General features: G+C 40.0%; 1 protein-coding gene across 1 annotated transcript in view; it reads right to left on the bottom strand.

Moving 5' to 3' along the window:
* The window catches only part of CDS1 (CDP-diacylglycerol synthase 1), a gene marked incomplete at both ends in the record, with an annotated part of 65,502 nt that overhangs the window by 36,934 nt on the left and 12,702 nt on the right, over positions 1 to 15,866 (bottom strand). The window contains one exon of the mRNA XM_082838981.1: positions 5,040 to 5,167. Within this exon, the coding sequence (XP_082695107.1) occupies positions 5,040 to 5,167 (128 nt within the window). The remainder of the gene's footprint in view (positions 1 to 5,039; positions 5,168 to 15,866) is intronic.

Raw genomic sequence — 15,866 nt, 5'->3', positions numbered from 1 at the left:
TCAGTAAGAGCCTGGGGAGCCCATCTCCCTGCCCTCCATCACTGCAGGAGCCTCACACTTCACCCCCAGTGTACCTTACAAATATTTTCACTCTTTATGTGGCTACGTCATAAGAAATGTCAGCAGCCACTGTATGAAACACCTCAGATCGTTCTAACAACACCTATAGAAGCATGATGCTTTCTGAATCTAAAACTGCTGCCCTCTGAGTTTATTCATTCTACACTCATTTTACATTATACTCACAGTAAAGTTTTTAAATAATTTTCTGATTTCTATTAATTCAAATGCTAACATTTAAATTATATCACAAGAGATTTTGACCCAACGTATAGTAACATATATGCACTGTATTCTAAGCACAGGCCCTCGTTCTCCTCTCTGTAACAGAAGTATTAGCTGATTTCATCCATTTATCGAATACTGATTACACTCCCTGCTTTCAATCACTCTGCTATATAGCCTAGATACCCCTAACTACTCTTCCTCAAATATCCCTTTGATCATGTCCACACAAGACCTAAAATGCCAACAGTAAGTCCAAACTCTTTTATATAGTTTCCAAGGTTTTTCACAAGGTGGTCAAATTGTACTTACCCAACTTTATTTCCCTCTACTGTTATAAGTATGTAGACTCATACATTTTTCATGAAACTGTAAGCTTTGGGGCTGAACTGAAATGAATGCAGAATCAAAAATGCTACAGCTGAAAGGTTTTATTTGACTTAATAGAACGAACTCTTTGAGGATGAATGAATGGATTAGGAAACTGGGCTAGGTCGCACAGCTAGTCAGAGGTAAATAAAAGACCATAAGCCAGTCTCCTGATAATAATCCTGTCTTCCTTGCACGAACCTCAGAAATGTACTTAGCCCTCCTTCATAACTGATTCTCAGACTCAGAATTACTGAGAACCTCTTCTAGAGAAGAGGACACTACCCAAGTGTCAGAAATCAGACTTTGGTGGGAGTTGAAAGGGCCAAGTGTACCTCTAATGTTAAAGGGGTGGCTCTGACCAGCAGAGAACGGTAGCTTCTGAGAACCAGAGATTTAAACAAAGACCTACTCTCTTTTATTATACAGATGTTACTCCAGGCAGAAAAATTCCCCTCCCCAACAAGACTTAATTGCCTTATTTTAATTTAAATGACTCCCCAAATCTCCCAAGAATACCTAACACAAAGTTAAGCACATGAAAGCACACACTTAAACTTAATATATATATCCATTGATACAGTAACCCAAAGTTATCTCTCAGGGGAGAAGCACTGAGTTCAAAACAGAGCATTGATATGCAAAAGAATATGTACCATTGTAACTAAAATCCAGAGGAAAGTCTGGTTCCGAATTCAAAATTCTTGATTTCCTTTACCATGCCACCATGATCACATTAGAGTAAGCCTTAATTTTGAGTCCAAGTCATCACCTCACAGATTGTTTTAGGTAAAGGAACTCAGAATCAATAGAGAAATCCATTCAAGTCTCATGTTTCCAGGACCTATATGAGCTAGAAATGAAATTTCTAAAAAGTATATAATTAAGCAGCGTCCTTTAAAGTGATTATCTAAAATGGTTACACATTTATTGCTCAAATCAGTTATGTGATGCACAATGTCTTACTGTTACTACAACTCTTTAGGGGTTTTTATTTCAAAAGTAATAAAAATTTGGGCTTCCCTGGTGGCGCAGTGGTTGAGAGTCCGCCTGCCGATTCAGGGGACACGGGTTCGTGCCCTGGTCCGGGAAGATCCCACATGCCGCAGAGCGGCTGGGCCCTGGCCGCTGAGCCTGCGCGTCCGGAGCCTGTGCTCCGCAACAGGAGAGGCCACAACAGTGAGAGGCCCGCGTACCACAAAAACAAAAAAAGTAATAAAAATTTATTGGCTTTTTTTTGGGGGCCATGCCACACAGCATGTGGGATCCTAGTTCCTCGACGTGGGATCCTAGTTCCTCGACCAGGGATCGAACCCATGCCCCTTGCAGTGGAAATGCGGAGTTTTAACCACTGGACCACTGGGGAAGTCCCAAAAGTAATAAAATTTTTAAAAAAATTTTCCTAGTGGTACAAGCATAATGAGAAAGACCTAGGTTGGCAAGGCAGTTCACCTGAGCCAAGAATTAGGGCACAGAAGCACTCTTCAAGAACAAACAAGAACTTGGTGGGCCATCTAGCAAAGAGCAGGGGTTTTGAGAAAGTCTATCTACCAGCCTTAGAAGGAAGTTAACGGGATGTGTGCAGGTTCCCAGGGACAAAGAAGATGGCATTATAGAGTACAAGAGCACCAGCAAGACTATGCCTGGGTATTTCCACGGTTTCTCAACCTTCACTAGTAACATTTGAGCCAGATCATTCTTTGTTGTGAAGAGTTGTTCTGTGTACTGTAGGATCTTCCCTGGCCTCTACCTACTAAGTGCCAGCAGCACCATCTCTTTTTTTTTTTTTTTTTTGCAGTATGCGGGCCTCTCACTGCTGTGGCCTTTCCCGTTGTGGAGCACAGGCTCCGGACGCACAGGCTCAGCGGCCATGGCTCATGGGCCCAGCCGCTCCATGGCATGTGGGATCTTCCCGGACTGGGGCACGAACCCGTGGTCCCCTGCATCGGCAGGCGGACTCTCAACCACTGCGCTACCAGGGAAGCCCCAGCAGCACCATCTCTTATTGTGACAACCTAAAATGTCTCCAGACACTGCCAAATGTTCACTGGTTGGGGGAAGGTACAAAATTCAAGGCATTGCCCCTTCCAGAGAGAACTACTAAGTTAGACTCATTGCTGAAGAAGCTCTTTACTAAAGGAGACAGCCAGACTTCACTGGCTAATGAATATTCATTTCCACAGACCCATACACGGGTCAAGAAACAGACTGGGACAACTGCCAAGTGACTGAAGACCTTTCACGCTCTTTCCAATTTCAATGGCTTATGCTCTTTTTGGCATTATATATTAGAGCCTTAAAAAATGAACATAAATTTTGACCAAGGAATTTCACTTTTAAAGTTTTATACTAAGAAAATAATTATTGATTCTAAATAAAAGTTAGCTATAAAGAAATATATTTAAAGCAGAGTTGGTTTTGTGAAAATTTAGAAATTGGCTAAATGTCTACCAGTTGCTGTTTAAGTAAGTTGAACTATAGCTCTACAAAGAAATATATCATACAGTCATTAAAATATTTACACATATTTCAGGATGTTGTTCCTAATACCATGGAATGAAAATGAAAATAACAAGGCAGAAAACAGTACAGTGCTATTTTTACATTACACACACAGGCACACACATGCACACAATGTAAAAAACAAAAAAGTTTCAAAGATAAACATCACAGTATTTTAAATATTAATGTCTTGGTAGGAGGATTATAGGGTTTTCTTCGACAAACCATGTACATTCCTTATATAATTAGTATTTTTAATCCTATGCATCTACAATTTCTAAATCTTTGTAAGGCAGACTATTTGGGGTATTAAAAAGAGGCTAAAATGTGTAAAATGTAGATTTTAAAACATTTATTTAATCTTTACAGAGAAGTTTCTCGAAAAGATTGAAACTAGTCATATATTATCTGCTGTTAAAACCAATTCTTTCATAAATAGAGCACAATGCCTAGGTTCAGAATGTGGCTCTATCACTTGCTAGCTACACGACCCTTGATATAAAACATTTCTGTGCTTCAGTTTCTCTATTTATACAGTTACAGGGTTGTTGTGAGAATAAATTAGTCAACACATATAAAGTGCTTGGAGCAGCACCTAGCAAATATACATGCTCAATAAATACCAGCTACTACTACTTGCCATTGTTGCTTTATGCCAGGAAAAAAAAATTATTAAGGAAAATCTTGTTATGAGTGACACAAAGGAATCCAGCATTATTCTTATATAACATCAATATGAAAAAAAATCCAGATCTGAGAAAGACCAGGTGAGATTTTTAAAAAAAGGTACATCTGTGAACTAGGTCATGAAAACAACTGGGAACAAGAACTACTAAAATGATAACCATGCTTTTAATAATGGACAGCAAAAAACTATATATCTATTGGCTAAAAAATATGAAAACTTTGTTTTGAACCAATTTATTCTACTATGATCATCCTCTAGGAAATTAAAAATCAGAAAAGCTCACATTATATTCACTAGATATGACTAAATCAGTATTTTTCAAACTCCAATTTATGACCCATGGGTAGTAAAATCAATTTAGTAATCCAGCGTATTTTTGTTCAATAACATAGAACAGCTATCAAAAATAAAAGAAATCAGAGAGCATCACACATAGCAACGGCAAGAATTGCTTTATAACATTTTTAAAGCAGTTAAAATATACATTTGTGTGTCTCTTGGGGCATGGTGTAAAATGGACCTCTTACTGTGTGTAACAGTATTAAAAACTTGAAAAAAGAGTGTTCTGTACCAATATTTCAGGTTTCATATGTTAATCTGGATATTATATTTATTTTGCTTTTATAAATTTTATAATTCATATTACAAAGAATACAATGAAGGGCAATATAAAATTAGCTGAAATTGGGTGGTTATTAAACATTTAAAAGTATAGCACAAATATAAAGTGGTAAAGGGTTGTAGAGTTTTGGACAATGATTTTAAACTCTGTTAAAAGGAAAAAAAATACCTATTTCCATCTGGCATTTGAAAAACAGGGAAGAGAGAATATAGAATTTTCTTTTTTAGATGTTCCAATACCAGAAAAGGCAACCTGATTTGGTAAATGGGTCACCGGCTTCAGAAACCTGTCAGACAAGGGCAGAAATGCCAGGTCCACAACTTGCTAGCTCTGTAACCTTCACCAGTTAACCTCTCAGACTTGGTTTTCTCACACTTAACAAGATTTTAAGGATGAACGAAAGGATGTACATCAAGCCTCTAATACTGTGCTCATATATGGTGAAAAAGTGTAAAGCCTCCTCTCATAGCTCTAAAACTCACCAAAAGTGAAATTTATTACATTGGACATGGTCCAGGATAACCTCACAGTTTATCTTGTGTACCCATTAGATTCATCTTCAACCAACCATACCTTGAAGACAAACCAGATAGAGCTTTCTTGAGGATCTCAGGGGTTCTATCTGAGGATGGTGGAATTTCTGGAATATCAGAATCTGTTCTGGAATCCAAATCTCCATATCTGTCATCAATATCTGTTTCCTGAAATTAAAGAAAAAAGAAAATCACTTTGCAAAATAAAAGGAAGAAAAAGCACATGCTTGCCAATGCATTTATTTATTGCTCAGTGTGCCAACTCTCATTTACATAACTTAAAACAAAAAAATAACTATAAACTTACCTTGAATATCCAAGCACTGTTGTACATCCTAGTTAGGAAAGTTTGATTATCTTTGCTAAAGTCTATCAATATAAAGGATTAATTTAAACAAAAGACACAAAAAGAAACTCTTATATTATCTAAATCAGAAATTTTCCACAGAATCAAACATTTATTGTTTTTCTACTTAACAAATAATATGATGTTAATGCCACATAGATATTGATCAACTGTACATAGTCTCTTTTTTTATTTGATTACAATCAAAGCATCAACAACAAGAGAAATGTCTTACACTGGCATAGCATTTTAGATAGATAGATAGATAGATAGATAGATAGATAGATAGATAGATAGAGAAGCCGAATCCAGCCTCTGTACCCCGACCCTGAGTTAAATCTCAGACAGTTTTGGGTGAAGTAGAAAAGAATAGCTTTATTGCTTTGCCAGGCGAAGGGGGCCACAGTGGGCTAAGCCCTCAAAACCCATGTGTCCCAACTTGGAGAGGGTAGTGAGAAGTTTTATAGTAATGGAGTGTGATCAGCTTGTGGACATTCTTCTGACTGGTTGGTTGATGAGGTAAGTAGGAGTCAGCATCATCAACCTTAAGGTTCCAACTGGTCTGGGGTCTACGTGCTTGTGGGAAGCATACCATCATTAATTGTTAACTCTTCCCACCTGGAGGGGGTTTCAGTATCTGCAAAACAGCTCAAGATATTGTTGTGTGTATCCATTGATGGGGAACCAGGACCCTGCCCCAAGGCTGCACTATTGTTTCTCTTGACTGTTTCTCCCTTGTCTCACATCCCCTCCATTCCCTAATTAACAGATGCTTGAATCTGCCCATTGGAACTCAGAGAAGGTCATGGAGGCTGAATGAAGGTTATTTTCTGCAATCAGAGAAATGGGGGGACACAGAAAGTCTTTGTGCCCAAGAGCCCCACAGGGCCCTGCTCAGTATCAATCCCCCCTTTTCTTTGATATTCCTCAATCTTGAGAACAGATGTTGGACAAGGAAGGGAATAACTGTTTTGGATAGAGACATTAATCATAAACTCAGCAGAGGAACTTGGTTTCAGGGGACCTGGTTTTAATCTCCCTTTTTTAACTTTCCCTGAATCTTTTAGGGAATAGGGTGACAACCGCTCTGGCTACTTCCAGCTGAAATGGGGCATAGTCCTGCCTCAATTTGGGACACCGAGTTGGAAATATTACTGAGTTCCAAGTCCTGGATCTGAGTTTAATATGATTAAGGTCTCAATCCCCTGGGAATTTAAGCCTGAAACCCAGTCTGGACCTGGCTCTTTAAGGGAGACTTGTAGCCAGGTAGCCAGTTGTCTAATTTTATCTAACTAGGTTTTAACTTCTGATATGGTATTCAGATATATATAACAGGAGCCATTGGCCATTAAATATGTCTCCTCTTTTGTTGTTAATATCTGATCTAAAGCAATTTTATTGTCTAAAAAGTTTAATAGTTACAAGGGGATACCTTGAAACCATAAGGTTGCAGTTACCAGCGGACACTGTTTTGAGATTGGCTGGTGCCATCCCCTAGGTCTGACACAGCTCAGAAAATTCAAGCTCTCAGCAATACAGGAACATGTCTGAAATCACATTCATATGTCTGAACCAACAGCTCCTCCATTTTGACTTCCAATTGCATTTCTCTTCTTAATGGCCAAATCAGATGTCACCGTTAATGATTTCAGTGCTTTTCTAGATATGAGAAGATGCAAGAATTTGGGCTCATAAAATCTTCTGAAAATATCTAACTATCTAAAGCCCTGTTCTGCCAGTTTTTCTCAGAGCAGAGTGACTCATTCCTGATCTCCACCCTGAATTCCTTTCAGGGGGTGTTGAAGGTCAGTGGCCACAGTGGCCATTGGCCTAATCCTTGCAGAGGCAGATGGCAATTTGCAGTTGGCAGAGCCCCTTCAGGATCATAAACTTGACCATGGTTTGGGGGGCATTTCATGACCATTTTGTCCCACAGTGCTAGGAATGCTCATTCCCAGGTCTGGCAAAGATTTTGCTGATAGGCCACTCAATATGCTATTACTTACTGGACTAGGCCTTACTAGTAACCAAAAGTCTCTGGGCCACCTGTCTTACTAGTCTCTTATGGTCCAGGAAACTATTCTCTCTTGTTGCTTCTTCCCATATCTAGTTACACTATTACAATCATTGATCTTATATGGAACTATACATCATCATTTTATCAGAGGCTCAGTCACACATTTGGTTATGCAAGAAACAACAATTCTGCAAAACAGGCAATATAAAAAACAATATAGCTAGCAGATTAGTAAGGTCATAATTCAGAATATAAGTTAAGAACTTCCATTAGGTGCAGCCCAGTATATCCCAGGTCTTCTGACTTAGTCTGTTCTGTACCAATCCTTATCTTTAAGGGAAATTATATATTGGCATTATCCATAAGGCACCCAGCCCAGTTTCCTAGTGTTACTAGTCTGGTTATCCCTAGTATGGGTTTTATTGTCCCCAACATAAGTGACCCTTTAAATTTGAATGAACATAACCTGGTGTTAATCTCCTGGTGTTAATCTCCTAGATCATGGAGCATCTGATCTTTATCCAAAGACTGATTACAAAGTTAGGCTTCAGAAACAAACTTAGAGTGTTCTTCTGACAATTTAATTAAATTTTGGAACAATATAACATAACCACAAGGAACTATCTGGGAAGTAAGTCTTGGTAAGCACAGACATTAATTAACAAAACTAGAATTTAATATTCAGTGAAACATAATTTTTTTCTAAAATTGCCCCCATGTTCAAGTATAGCCAAGACTAATTTGTTTCTAAAATAAGATTGGTCCATTGACCACATAGGTTCTTCCACATTGACTCTGGTGTAATTCCTCAGAAGAAGTCTCAGACTAAATTTCCAAAAGGCCTCTCAAGGCCAAGAAAGCCATATCAAAGGCCTGCCATCAGATTTTGCCTAGGTTGATTTCTCTCTTTTAGAGGTCCCCAAAATATCAAGATTTCTGCACATGCCAGGAGACAGTTTTTCTCATTCGCCTGATAAGGCTGCTCAGAACCCAAGAGTCTCCAATTTTTGAAGGGAACAGGCAGAGGGAAAAGAAAAATATCTCAATTTTACTCACAGAGGTGTAATTTACCAAATTGTTGCAAATCATAACCAACTTGAGGGGAAGTTTTTTCCCTATATCTGGAAAACACAGATCAAAGCCAGTAACATTTCAGACAAAACCCATAAAAATTATAACCATATTCACCAGTTCATTTAGTAACCAATCCTCTTGTTAACTTTTTATGAAACCATCAAGCTTTCCCTTAGGATTTTTTTTTTAATTTCTTACCCAGTTTCCCAGTACACCCTGAGATTTATCAAAATACAAAATAATAACTGTCTACAAATCATAGACTTAAAAAGTCATGGTTAAACATTTGATCACAATGGGATTGACAAAAAGAAACTTAGTTATTGCTGTAACGTGCAACATTTTTAAATAACTAGAATTACGACTGATAACATTTTACAAGGACATACTAGATTTTTAGGAATGCCATGTAATTTAACATACTAATTAAATATTTCTCTCTGAGATGCCTCGGCCTTCTAAAGCATCTTAACGTTAGTTGGAGGTTGAAAGAACTTTTAGAATCTGTCACACAATACTTATTTCATTTAACCAAAGTGAAGAGACTTCAAAAGCAAATATAGATCGCTTAAAGGCAAAGAAACTCACGAGCTGTCCTCAAAAGCAGTATTCTAAGAAAACTTTGAAGGGAGAAACCGAATCTGAATCTGGTCTTACTCTAGCCCACTCCCAACAAAATCCATCTACCTAACTAGATTTAATAATCCAATCTTAGAAAATCCTGACCATGCACAATTCTCAAAACATGTGCTTTCTTATGGAGAATATCCCAGGGTGGCACCAAATACCTTTAGATTCCTAAATACCTTTAGTCTCCTCTCTGCCAAGGGAAGCCAACATTCACTAATTAATGTTTCAGTATCTTAATATTTTATTTGGAAATGACCTACCTATTCAATAAACTTCCATCATTTAACTTAACTCTAAATTATTAAGCTACCAAGCAGCTGAAAAGATTATTCTTAAGTACACATTCCTAAAACAATTATTCCTAAAGAGTTTTACCCAAAAGCTCTTATCTCACTTGCATTACTTAACACTGATAACTCTAAAGAAATGTCTATATTAATCAAACCAACAAGCTTAAGCCACCTTCAATAGCAAATATCAGTTCAGTACTGAATAATCCCCAGATCATGTGGTCCCAAAATTTATCTTGGCCATTTTCTACACATTTAGATTTAATTTGTAAGTGCTCAATTTTAAGTGAATTAAATAGAGCTCATTTACAAGTTAACTTTTACATAAAGACAACCAGAATCTCAGTTTTTCCGCTTGATTTTAAAAAGGCTTCCCCCCTCTGCCCCCCACCTTTTTTTTTTTTTTTCTAGAGATAGTCTAGATAAGATAAGTATTCCTGAGGGTCTGGGCACAGTGGTCTCTCGAAGTTTTGTAACAATACCCTGGGGGGCGGGGGGCGGTTACAAGATGGAACAGAACTCTGGTTACCCATAACAAGGCTTGTCCCAAAGGGAAAATCCCAACCAGCATTCTGCCACAGGCAAAGCCTGACACTACAGGGAAGGATTCCCTGGTATTGTCTCATGTGAGCCCTGTTATTTAGCAAAGACATCTCCGACCAGTCAATATAAGTACTGACACACATACATACAAACAACAAACACGGTCCCACAAACAAAAGATCAGACAAGGTGTAGCCCAAAGATTCCATTTCCACTCCCAGACTGAGAACTCAAAATGGCTTGCAATGATTGGGTAGAATTTTCCCATCCTGTGCAAGCCTGAGTGGCTTACCCCAAAACAATATCCACAAAAACACAAACAACAGATAAACTACGGCCACACAGACAGAATATCAGAGGAGGTATAGTTTAAAAATTCCACTTCCATTCCCAGGGAAAGGCTTGCAAATAGATTGGGTCAGTTCTTGAAAGAGAACAAGCCCAGAGTGGCTAGCCCAGATGGAGTGGAGAGAATTCCCAGCCTTTTCATTCCTGTGACAAAACAATTCTACCTGAAGAATAGTATAATAATTTAGGCCACCATGCAAAGGCCACCTCTCCTCACTTTTAAGAATATACTTTGGCCAAACAGAATTACAATAGAACCTTGTTCTTTTTAGTCATAGATTCATAGTTATAGGTCGACCAATCTGCCAACATTTTCCCGGGGGGCTATCAGATGGAATACAAGAAGAAGTGCTTCCCATGTTGAGTCAAATTAAACAGCCTCGCACACAAAATGGAAAGCAAAACCAGAATCCTCGCCAGCCAAACAGAAGACACACACACACACAAAGAAACAAACAGCCCAAGGCTCAAACTGGCTTCCAACTCCCACTAACCCGGTGGCCTTGGATCTTCCTAATGGAAAAATCCCCAAACGGGAACCAGAGGTTTGCCAAACAGACCAAACCAAGTGGCCTCAGCATGCAAGCTGAGGGGGCTTACCAAAACACTGGCAGAGGTGTCGTAACATCCCAAACGCTACTTTTCTGCTTCCCCAAAACAATTCCTTGGAGTAGGAAGTCCAGGGCAGTGAGGGGGGAGGAAGAGAGGAATGTCCTCAAGGCAGAGATGGCCTTGGCAGCTGCTAGGGTGGTCCCTCTTCTGCCCTACTCCTGCCTTGGAGTTCCAGCTGCCAGGATGGCGGACAGGATAAACTGGGGCTTGGCCTTTCCAGGCAAGAGTCCCAGGCGATCTGGCCTCGAAAGGAATTCTCCAACCTTCAGCTCTCTTGAAAGAGGTTGGCATGGAGAAAACCTCGGACCATCCGATCAAGCCAAGGGACCCCCCACCCCGACCTGGGACTGTCCCTAAGTCAGTCCCACGCTGCACACCAAAATTGAAGCCAAATCCGGCCTCTGTACCCCGACACCGAGTTAAATCTTGGAGACAGAGTTTTGGGTGAAGTAGAAAAGAATAGCTTTATTGCTTTGCCAGGCAAAGGGGGCCACAGCAGGCTAATGCCCTCAAAACCGTGTGTCCCAACTTGGAGAGGGTAGTGAGAAGTTTTACAGTAATGGGGTGTGATCAGCTTGTGGACATCCTTCTGATTGGTTGGTTGGCAGTGAGCTAAGTAGGAGTCAGCATCATCAACCTTCAGGTTCCAACTGGTCTGGGGTCTACATGCTTGTGGGAAGCATATCATCATTACTTGTTAGCACTTCCCACCTGGAGGGGATTTCAGTATCTGCAAAACAGCTCAAAGGTATGGTTGTGTGTATCCCTTGATGGGGAACCAGGACCTTGCCCCAAGCCTGCACTATTGTGTCTCTTGACTGTTTCTCTCTTGTCTCACATCCCCTCCCTTCCCTAATTAACAACTGCTTGAATCTGCTCACTGGAACTCAGGGAAAGTCATGGAGGCTGAATGAAGGCTATTTCCTGTAATCAAAGAAATGGGTGACTCAGAAAGGCTTTGTGCCCAAGAGCCCCACAGGGCCCTGCTCTGTATCAATCGATAGATAGGTATAGATATGTAGATATATAGATATACACACATATATATATGTATGAATATATATATATACACACACATATATAGTTTTTTTAAGTGTTTAAACTTCCATCATTTTATTAGACCCTCAAGAGACAATCACGGCCAAGATGGTGGAGTACAAAAACCTTGAGCTCACCTTTCATGGGCACACCAACTTTACAACTATTAACAGAACAACTACTGATGAGAGTGATAGAATCTACCAGAAAAGATCTTCTACAACTAAAGATCCAAAGAAGGAACCACAGGAGATGGGTAGGAGGGGCAGTGTTGTGGTATAGTCAAGAGCCATACCACTAGGTGGGCAACCCACAAACAGAAGAATAATTACAATTGCAGAGGTTCTCCCCTAGGAGTGAAGGGTCTGAGCCCCACACATTAGGCTCCCCAGCCTGGGGGTTTTACACGGGGAAAACGAGCCCTCAGAACACTTGGCTTTGAAGGCCGGTGGACTTACTTTTGGGAGACCCAGAGGCTGTGGGAAATAGAAACTCCATTCTTAAAGAGTGCACAGAAAACTTCTCACACTCTGGGACCCAGGACAGAGGCAGTAATTTGAAGGGAGCCTGGATCAGATCCATCTGCTAATGTTGGCAAGTCTCAAGTAGAGGCAGGAGACAACTGGATTTCGCCCCAGGGAAACAGACACTGGTGGCAGCCATCTTGGGGAGCTCCTTCTACCATGTAGAAGTGTCCATCTAGAATTCTGATGCTGTCGAGTGATGCTGGATGCTGGCAAATGTCCATCTGGAATTCTCCTTCTAGCTTACTAGCCTTGGGACCCCGTCTGCCACCCCACCCCACCCCCACCCACCAGACTACAGGCACCAGTACTGGGATACGTCAAGCCTAGTAAGTAGCTGAGCATGTTACTTACAGCCCCACCCATCAGAAGGCAGGTTACCTTAAGAACCTCTGAGCCCACAGCCACCCCTGGACACATCCCTGTCCACCAGAGGGCCCAGGACCTGGCGCCATACACCGGTGCCCAGGCACTAGACTCAGAACCCCCATGGCCCTACAGCCAGAGACCCTGGAACCCAGCTCCACACACCAGTGAGCAGGCACTGGCCCCCAAATGCTATGGGTTTAGGCCCTGCCCACCAGTGAGCCACCTCTAGCCTCAGGACAAGCCAGCCACACCCACCAGCAGGACAACACCAGCTCTGAGACACCCCTCAGCCAGTCACTCCTGGATCTGGCCCCACTAACCAGGGGGCTGACACAAGCTTCTGGACACCCTGGGTTCCACACCAGCTATGTCAGGAACCAGTCCCACCCAATAGCAGTCTGACACCAGTTCTGATGCCTAGGCCCCACAACCTCCTACCCCAGAATCTCGCTCTGCTCATCAGTGAGCCAGCACTAGCCCTGGGACCCCCTGGGGTTCTGCACCCAGTGACCTTGTGACCCAGCCCTGCCAAACAGCAGCTGGCAGCCTGTGCACATGGCAGGGTCCAGCAACCAACTGGACGAGGGGCCAGCCATGCCAACCAGACCACCCCCATTAGACAGCCCTCCATGAGAGAAGGTGCCATGCAGTCCACATAGGGGGCATGCTTATAGCATATAGCTCTGATGATCAGAGGGGAATGTGCTGATAGGACATCTCCTACAAAGAGCCACTTCTCCAAGGTCAAATGTAACCAGTCTACCAGATACATAGAAATAATAACAGCAAATTAGGCAAAATGAGGCAACAGAGGAACATGTTCCAAATGAAGAAACAAGATAAAACCCTGGTAGAAGGCTAAGTGAAGTGGAGATAGGCAATCTACCCAAGAAAGAGTTCAGGGTAATGATCATAAGACTATCAGAGAACTTGGAAGAAGAATGGATGAGTGAGAAGTTAGAAGTTCATAACAAAGAGTCAGAAGATATAAAGGAGAACCAAAAAGAGATGAAGAACAAAATAACTGTAATGAAAAATACACTAGAAGGAATCAACAGTAGATTAAATGATACAAGGGAACAGATCAGTGAACTGGAAGACAGAATAGTGGATATCACTGAAGCTGAACAGAAAAAAGAAAAACAAACAAAAAGAAATGAGAACAGTTTAAGAGAGCTCCACTTCAACATCAGGCATACTAATATTTGCATCACAGAGGTCCCAGAAGGAGAAGAGAAATAGAAAGGGGCAGAGAACATACTGGCAGACATAATAGCTGAAAAGTTCCCTAACCTGGAATAGGAAGCAAACATACAGGTCCAGGAAGCACAGGGCATCCCATACAGGATCAACCCAAAGAGGACCACACCAAGACACATCATAATTAAAATGGCAAAAATTAAAGATAAAGAGAGAATATTAAAAGCAGCAAGGTAAAAATCAACAAGTTATATAAAAAGGAACTCCCATAAGTTTATCAACTGACTTTTCAGCACAAACTCTGCAGGCCAGAAGGGAGTGGCACGATATACTTAAAGTGTTGAAAGGGGAAAACCTAGCACCAGGAATACTCTACCTGGGAAGGCTTTCATTCAGATTTGATGAAGAGATGAAAAGTTTTGCAGACAAGCAAAAGCTAGAAGAGTTCAACACCACCAAATCATCTTTACAAGAAAAGTCACAAGGACTTCTCTAAGAGAAAAAGAAAAGGCCACAACTAGAAACATGAAAACTACAAAGGAAAAAGCTCATTGGTAAAGGCAAATATACAGTAAAGGTAGTAAATCAACTACATACAAAGCTAGTAGGAAGGCTAAAAGACAAAACTAGTAAAATCATCTATGTCTGTAATAAGGAGTCAAGGAATACACAAAACAAAAAGATGTAAAATATAATGTTGAAAACAGTCATTGTAAGGGTTGGTGAGAACAAATGCACAGTTGTTAAAATGTATTTGAAATTAAGAAATCTGCAACTTAAGACAATCATGTATGTATACAGATTGCTATGTATAAACCTGATGATAACTAGAAACCAAAAATCAAAAATAGACACACACAAAAAAAGAGGAAATAATCCAAACATAACACTAAAGATAATCATCAAATCATAAGAGACAACAAAAGAAGAAAGGAACAAAAAAGAACTGCAAAAACAATTTAAAAAATGGCACCAAGAACATACATATCAATAACTACTTTCAATGTAAATGGACCAAATGCTCCAATCAAAAGTCACAAAGTGACAGAATGCGTATAAAAACAAGGCCTGTATATATGCTGCCTATAAGAGACTCACTTCAGATCTAAAGACACACACAGACTAAAAGTGAGGAGATGGAAAAAGCTATTCCATGCAAATGGAAATCAAAAGAAAGCCAGGGAAGTAATAATTATATCACACAAAAATAGACTTTAAGACAAAGACTGTTATAAGAGACAAAGAATATTACATAATGATATTATCAAGTGATCAATTCAAGAAGAAGATATAACAATTGCAAATACATATGCACCGAACATAGGAACACCTAAATAAATAAGGCAAATATTAACAGACATAAAGGGAGAAATTGACAGTAACACAAAAATAGTAGGGGACCTTAACACCCCACTTATATTAATGGACAGATCATTCAGACAGAAAGTCAATAAGGAAACACTGGCCTTAAATGACACATTAAGCCAAATGAATTTAATAGATATATATAGAACATACCATCCAAAAGCAGCAGAATACACATTCTTTTCAAGTGCATGTAGAATACATTCTCCAGGATAGATCACAAGCTGCACGTGTTAGGGCACAAAACAAGCCTTGATAAATTTAAGGAAACTGAAATCATATCAAGCATCATTTCTGACTACAACACTATTTCAATTACAAGAAAAAAATGCAAAAAACCACAAACATGTGGCTAAACACAAAAGGCTAAACAATATGCTACTAAACAACCAATGGCTCACTGAAGAAATCAATGCAGCCAAAAATAAATAAATAAATAAATAAATTTATTTTAAAAAAACTCCAACAAAAATGTCCAGGACCAGATGGCTTCACAAGTGAATTCTAACCA

The sequence above is a fragment of the Leucopleurus acutus genome (assembly GCF_964270905.1).
Source record: "Leucopleurus acutus genome assembly, chromosome: 4".
NCBI lineage: Eukaryota > Metazoa > Chordata > Mammalia > Artiodactyla > Delphinidae > Leucopleurus > Leucopleurus acutus.
The sequence above is the reverse complement of the archived record's forward strand: the minus strand, read 5'-3'. Positions and strand labels throughout refer to the sequence as shown.